Source organism: Haliotis asinina, chromosome 9 (genome assembly GCF_037392515.1).
Source record: "Haliotis asinina isolate JCU_RB_2024 chromosome 9, JCU_Hal_asi_v2, whole genome shotgun sequence".
Lineage (NCBI taxonomy): Eukaryota > Metazoa > Mollusca > Gastropoda > Lepetellida > Haliotidae > Haliotis > Haliotis asinina.
This window is the reverse complement of record NC_090288.1, coordinates 45,518,737-45,525,285: the sequence shown is the minus strand read 5'-3', so window position 1 is coordinate 45,525,285 and position 6,549 is coordinate 45,518,737. Positions and strand designations below refer to the sequence as shown.

General features: G+C 40.5%; 1 protein-coding gene across 1 annotated transcript; it reads right to left on the bottom strand.

Annotated features, from left to right (window-relative positions):
- Window positions 1-318: 318 nt before the first annotated feature.
- LOC137296689 (uncharacterized) lies at window positions 319-6,241 on the bottom strand. The gene is made up of 4 exons (XM_067828508.1): window positions 6,152-6,241; window positions 4,493-4,658; window positions 2,932-3,083; window positions 319-1,787 (listed from the first exon to the last, which is right to left on the bottom strand). Exons 1-4 carry the CDS (start codon window positions 6,219-6,221, stop codon window positions 1,651-1,653), a joined length of 525 nt encoding a protein of 174 aa, XP_067684609.1. The 5' UTR covers window positions 6,222-6,241; the 3' UTR covers window positions 319-1,650.
- Between the last annotated feature and the right edge of the window lie 308 nt (window positions 6,242-6,549).

The window sequence follows — 6,549 nt, the reverse complement described above, 5'->3', positions numbered from 1 at the left end:
TCCAACATATACCAATACTATCTAACAGCCCTCGGGGATGCTAGCAAACAATTCACTGCACCCAAATCATACTTATTCAGATTACAAAAAAGTATCAAATCTCGAAGAAATGAATGCAACGTTGAATTAAACTGGACTCTCATCACATCGGCCAAACGTTATTTCAAACTATCCTAGGCGCTACTAGTGATTGAGACCAGTTTGACAAACACCTACAATACCGCGTGCAACAGTTTTTAATGTACGAAGCCATCGTTTACATTCCATATTTGGCAAGTGTTTCTGTTTCAATTATCCATTTCAGGGAAGTCGTAAGAGTTACAAATTAATTCTTTTATTGCATAAATAGGAAGCTAATTAGGGGCATATGCCCCTAATATATAAAACATAGGCCAAACAATTGTGAAAAGACATGGCATTGTGTCTTTAAGAGCCTAGTATCCATCGACAGGTGTTCATTGAGGCTATATAAAGTTACAAGTCCATGCACAGATATAGTATTCAAAGACATTATTGAGAAAGTTGTTTCGGCAAATATCGAATATCTGTATATAAACTATAGAAGTTAAATGAACATGTTGAAATATGATTCTCTCAGTCTAAGTGTCTTTTCAGTGCTTTGTGAGACTTCCTTGCCCTGCAATACATGATTGAATGCACCTCTTCACAGACATCCTCGATATCTCCAGGGTATGCGTTCCGATAATTCGCCGCCATATCCTACGTGCATCTACGGCTCAGCGCGATGAATTTATTACCTCCCTAGGCAGGTTCCGCCTTTTCCGCGTTTTGGTTCGTTATCAGGCTGGAAAATCGAGATAAATTCACACAGTGTTCGGGCGAAGGAAGTGACTATTTAAAATGTCAACATAACGTTCCCCCGTCAAATTTCAAGTGAAATTGCTCAACGGCGTCACACCACGTGGTTTTATCCTATCCCAGTTGATTTTCGTGAACCTCACAGCAGTTTTTAACGTCTTTCTTTTTGTGCATCTGTGCACGTGGCTAGGGAATGTCTAACTTTCTTTTTTCACACATTTAAATCTGCGTACTTCCTGTCTAAGGGTTCCATTACATGCCTGAGGACTTCCTCTATTAATCATTTCATTTCTGACATTCTCAACACCATACCTCTATTCACAATCTCGACATGTCGCAAGCGATCCGTATCTTCTGAACTTCCTTGACCTTGACCTCAACCTTACAACACCACCTAAACCAGCTTTGTCTTCTGCTGTCTGAAGACGTCTGTTGCATCAGGGGAGATAACTATTGATTTATTATGGTTCCTTGCTAACCCCACAAGAGTTGATATTGAGTACCTATAACACCTATTTTAGACTTCAACTATCAGTACTGGGAAACAAAGATTGTCTCAGTAATTTCTGGAAAAACTGTATACTGAAGGTCAAGAAGGTTACAAGAATAGCTCTGTGGTGGATATTGTGTTTGTTAGTTCACATTGCATAGAGCTCCATGACAAGACTGCAAACTGAAAAAAACACGGTCAGGCATCGGAGAAGTAGGCAGAGGCGGATCAAGTCCCACACAACATTGATAGACATAAAAGTATTCACTTGTAAAAAGCACGATTGGATAAAAATGTTCGACGCTGTACTTGTAGGCACGGCAAACAGTTCTTGAAAGAGTTCAGGGTTGTGCGACAGACGGTGGTGCAGTGTTGTGTTGAGGAGGAGGGTACACAACAGCAGCAGGAGGAGGATAAGCGTTGTATGCTGGGGGTTGTGGTACCTGGCCTGGATATCCACCTTGCTGGGAAGACGCAACTTAAAAAGACAAATAAAAAACGTAACACAGCGGCGTAAAAATAAACTTATTCACTCACTTGAAGCAGTATCCTTATTTACACAAGTTCTGCATATACTAGTAGTGTATTTGGAAACACGAATATCATGGTTATCTTGAAATATCTTGTTACACTTCCTGGACGATATAGTCCCATTCGACTTGTGTAAACGCCGAATGACATCCCTCACTACTTGTCTGTCAAAATATTCGAATTTCCCTTTCTTGGGATGTTTGCAGACGCTACCTGTCCCTTTCAGTGTCAGTCTCGGTATCATTGTCAAGACACACAATGCGTTGAAGCATTTTTCTTGAAAAATTGGTAGCATGAAGTGTACGTTTCTTGAATCAATTCAGAGAAATATAGGGTGTTTGTCTTTTAACCTCTTTCTTGAAAAACGCATGTACTCTTTTGACTATATCCCGTGCATCTTTAGAGAGCATCTTGCTACACCAAAACCACGTGAGAAACAGTTCCCATGAAATGCTCGGGCATAACATAACATGTTGACACACATTACAATATTGTTTATAGCTGTTCCAATATTTGCCAGTACTTTGCAAAAATAGAGCATGTTCAAAAGTTTAGGTTGACGGACTATACACCAATTGAAAATGATTCCTGTAGACACTCTTTTGTCAGAAATTCCTTATTAGCTGGGAAAAGGTTTCGTCTGTTCGGAACATTTGGGTAGCGTAGTGGTTAAAGCGTTCGCTTGTCACGCCGAAGACCTGTGTTCGTTTTCCCAGATGGGTAGAATGTGTGAAGCCCGCTTCTGGTTTCCCCCACTGCGATATTGCTGGCTTATATCTAAAGGCGGCGTAAAACCAAACTCACTCACTCTTTCGTCGGTTTTATTTAAAGAAGTAACACAGAAAATGATTTCAAACGGGTTGCTGACGCTTTTTAAAAAATAATTAGTACAAGGATTGTTTTCAAACCTATTGTAGACACTATCGAAGTACTGGGTGGGAAAAAGTTTTGTTGCTTATCTAAAATAAATTAATCCAAGGATTGTTTTTAAATGTTGTTCCTACCATAGTGGTATAGAGTTGGAAGAATGTTTTGTTGGGTTTTTTTAAGATTTAATGAAACAGTTATATATACAACGGTTGCTTTCAAACCTGTTGTCGACACCATCGCAGTTCCGACCGGCTGGACGCCAATGACTCGGCCTGACTTATTTCCTGACTTCACACAGGCACAAATGACAGCGATGACGATGATAATGAAGAAAAAGCCACCCACGGACAATCCGACGATGAGTGGAATGTTCCTGCACATACAAATAGAAATCAGAGACAGAGACAGACCTTTACAATAAGATCTCAAAGGTATTCTCCACCAAACCACGACCACAACACAAACTGTAGCAGTAGATAATCTCTTGGACGAAACTTGTAGCGATGAGAGAAAGGAGTGCAGCTGGTCTAGTTAGTCCTCGACAACGTTGTGCAAAGTACAGTTCTTCCAGGTACCTCCATCTGAAACACCATCCTCAGCTCCAACCTCAACATACAAGAACTTCAGCATCTACATGGACCATGAGCACAATGCTGTGGAAGCCCTTATAATCGTAATAGAATGATCCAGCTTTGGGGGACTTCTTCATAGCAATGTGCTTTCCGTCCACAGCCCCAAGGCAATTGTGATAGTTCCCTCTGGAACTAAAATCTTGATCAACCTCCTTCCACTCTTCTGCAGTTTTGGGGCACCTGAATACATCGTCTGAACCGCAATGACTGATTTGCAAACCTCTGACTAATGACTTGCCGAGTTTCAACTATGAGGTTGTACTGTAAACGTACTTATGAATTGTGACAAGAAAGCGAAGAGTCAGCCAGCTTGAACCTCCAGAGGTTCTCCAGTGAATACCATCGTCTTCTGAAGGTGACGGGTAACTTCTCCGCCATGTCTTGTAACAAGTCGGGGGAAATTCTCAGGTAATTTCTGTAGCCTCTTGGATCTTCCTTATGGAGGTCTGTCAATAACTGATCATAATGTCCGATCTGATTCTGTCTTGTCAACCATTCCCTCACCCTCATTGTCCTTGCTTTCCTTTTACTGGTTGGTTTTACTGTTTTTACATCTTCTTCTTTGGACTGCTCTTGCTGCATTTTCTGATATGCAAGAAGTAATAGTGCTGCACCTACCAGACACTTTTTCTTTTCTGCAATAAAATCTTGTTCTCTTGTGTTCAACATCTTGTTGGTCCACAGCAGTGCTTGAACCTGTGCGTGATGTCTGCTATTCATATAGCGTGCCAACGAGAGGGACAAAATATTACGAAGTGGCTGTAGCCATGCATCCCCATTATGGAACTAGATGTAAACAATGCGCCAAAGTTACTTGACCTAGTTATAAATAGGTCGTACAATAGTGTTTCATTGCGAGACAATGCCCATTTTGGGGCACGAATTGTGTGGTAAAGATATAACTTCAGCAAAACAGGAGGCAAACAGTGTGCAAATTAGTCGTGACGCTTTTTGTGTACCATCTAAATTATACGCATTGCCATGACGAATTGCGCGCCAGTGCGGGGAATGTGTGGCTGTGTGGCTTAGTTGAGATCGGTCACTAGATTTCTGATCCAGACTGGCTTATTTTGTTGAGACACTATTCCAGATAGCATTAAAACGACCAAGGATATTATCAGTTCAAATGAACGTGCGTATTGGTACTTACAGGTAGGTGTAACTAGAATAAAAGGTTGAACTTGAGGAGCCACTTGAGGAACCACTGGAGTAGTCACAGCAGTATCTACCTGAATAGTCGGAGTAAGAACCACAGCAACCCGAGTAGCATGTTATGGAAGAGTAGTAGGCTGAGTCACAGGTCTCTCCCGCTGCACCTGAAAGACAAGTGACCATAGAGTGCTCAAATACCCAGATTTAGCAGAATAACAGGTCGGAATGGCGAAATATAAGTTCCGTTTGAGGGTTTGCCGAACACTTCTCACTTGGGTCGTCACAGAGGTAGTAGTAGCAGTAGTAATGGTAGTAGTACTGGTGGTAGTTTAGGTGTTAGTGGTAGAAGTAGTAGAAGTCGCACTAGAGGAATGTCAGTAGTAGTAGCAACAGCAGCAGCAGCAGTAGTAGTGGTGGTGGTGGTCTACGTGTAAAATGTTTCAAGTGTTTTTTTTCTGAGAAGTGCTTACCAATGATAAATTAAGTTTTACCATTAACCAAGGCTTTGTAGGTTGTTCACTGGTCACGAGGGGTCATGGATTGATGATCCTCGGTGTTTGTTAATGTTACCTGAGGATGAAGGGTACATCAACCCATGGGCACCAGGGAACAACGTATTTATCTTACCGAACACCTCAATGTTAATTTGGAACTGTTTGAAGCATGGGTATCGGATCGTACACTTCAGCCAGCCTGTGAGAATCAAATGATTCGAATCTTGCATCTTGCTGGGGTTATTTTTCTCGCAGGTATTCTCTGAATAAAGTTGGCGCGGAGTAATTCCCCTTCTTAATATTCACAGGGCTTTTATTTGAACGTTTTGTCAAAAGTTATTTACTGGAATGCGAGGGAAATCATATCGTGGTCATCGCTAGATTTTGCGGACAACACAACTTGAGATGAAAGATTTATCTCCCTTCCATCGATTTGCATTCGTAAAACATCGGTAATTTCCGTGCATCACGCGTTATTTGAAGCTGTTTGTAATAAAGAAGTACCCATGAGTTGCCAGTGACAACGGGGTACATTTAAATGAGCTTCGCTTGAAAGTGAGGTGCACTGAAAATAATAGAAGAACGCTCACCCAACAAGAAAACGACATGTGTGAGGTAAGATAAAATTATATATATGTCTAAGTCGGGTAAAGAAAGGACATTGTTAAAAAATGGAGTACACGCTTAAATATATGAAGATATTAAAACCATGTAATACAAACAGATTCAAATTGGCTTTACCTGTTTTAATACATAGTAACCAAACAGGATTTCTGTCTGCTAGACGTATGAGCGACAAAATTCCTCTGTTGCATGATATTATCTTTGAAACTAAATTAGAACAACAAGCTGGACTTCTGGTATCTCTACTTTGAAAAGCCATTTGATACTGTTTTGAAAACCGTTATAGTAAACGTTCTTCACATATGTCACATCTTCCTCCACCAAATGTAAACCATTACTATGACAATAAGAACAAATCCTATCAGCCTAACTAACGTTCTTTGTGCCTACTTAACTCTACCGCTAGCAGGAAATTAATACACCTAAGTTGGGAAATGACATAATATGGATAACATACCACCCGCCGTAAATTCCATGATAGGGTATCTATTATAACATTGCTGAGACTGATCTTACCTAAGAAAACACACTCTACTTACCGTCTATCAAAGCATTGCAGAGTAATGAGATTAGAGTAGGGAGGGAGTAATGAGACTGGAACAGCCACATCGCGGACTACCGGCACACATAATCATTCGCGGTCTAGCGGGAGCGGACTAGCGGGATGATGCCATATGGGATATATACACTTAAGTATCTATCTAAAATCAGCAATGACAGAAATTTACCATACGTAATACATTTTGATTAATTAGATACTAAGGAATGGCAGTCTTGTCATAAAGTGTTATAGTCAGCATAATAAATTTACATTACCTGTATCAACCAAACTGACAAAAAAGTGTTTAAATAAAATGTTGCAGATATTAGATGTGATTTCTAAATGATATTTTCCTGCATGTAATTTTGTCGGTCAGGTCATACTTGTTTAAGTTAA

Bases quoted from the DNA above. Each gene is read 5' to 3' on its own strand.
- LOC137296689 (XM_067828508.1), bottom strand. From the start codon at position 6,221: ATGTGGCTGTTCCAGTCTCATTACTCCCTCCCTACTCTAATCTCATTA. The intron at 3,084-4,492 runs GTAAGTACCAAT...TTGTATGTGCAG, and splicing joins TATTCTAGTTACACCTACCT to GAACATTCCACTCATCGTCG. The intron at 1,788-2,931 runs GTTTGAAAGCAA...TGTCTTTTTAAG, and splicing joins TGCGATGGTGTCGACAACAG to TTGCGTCTTCCCAGCAAGGT.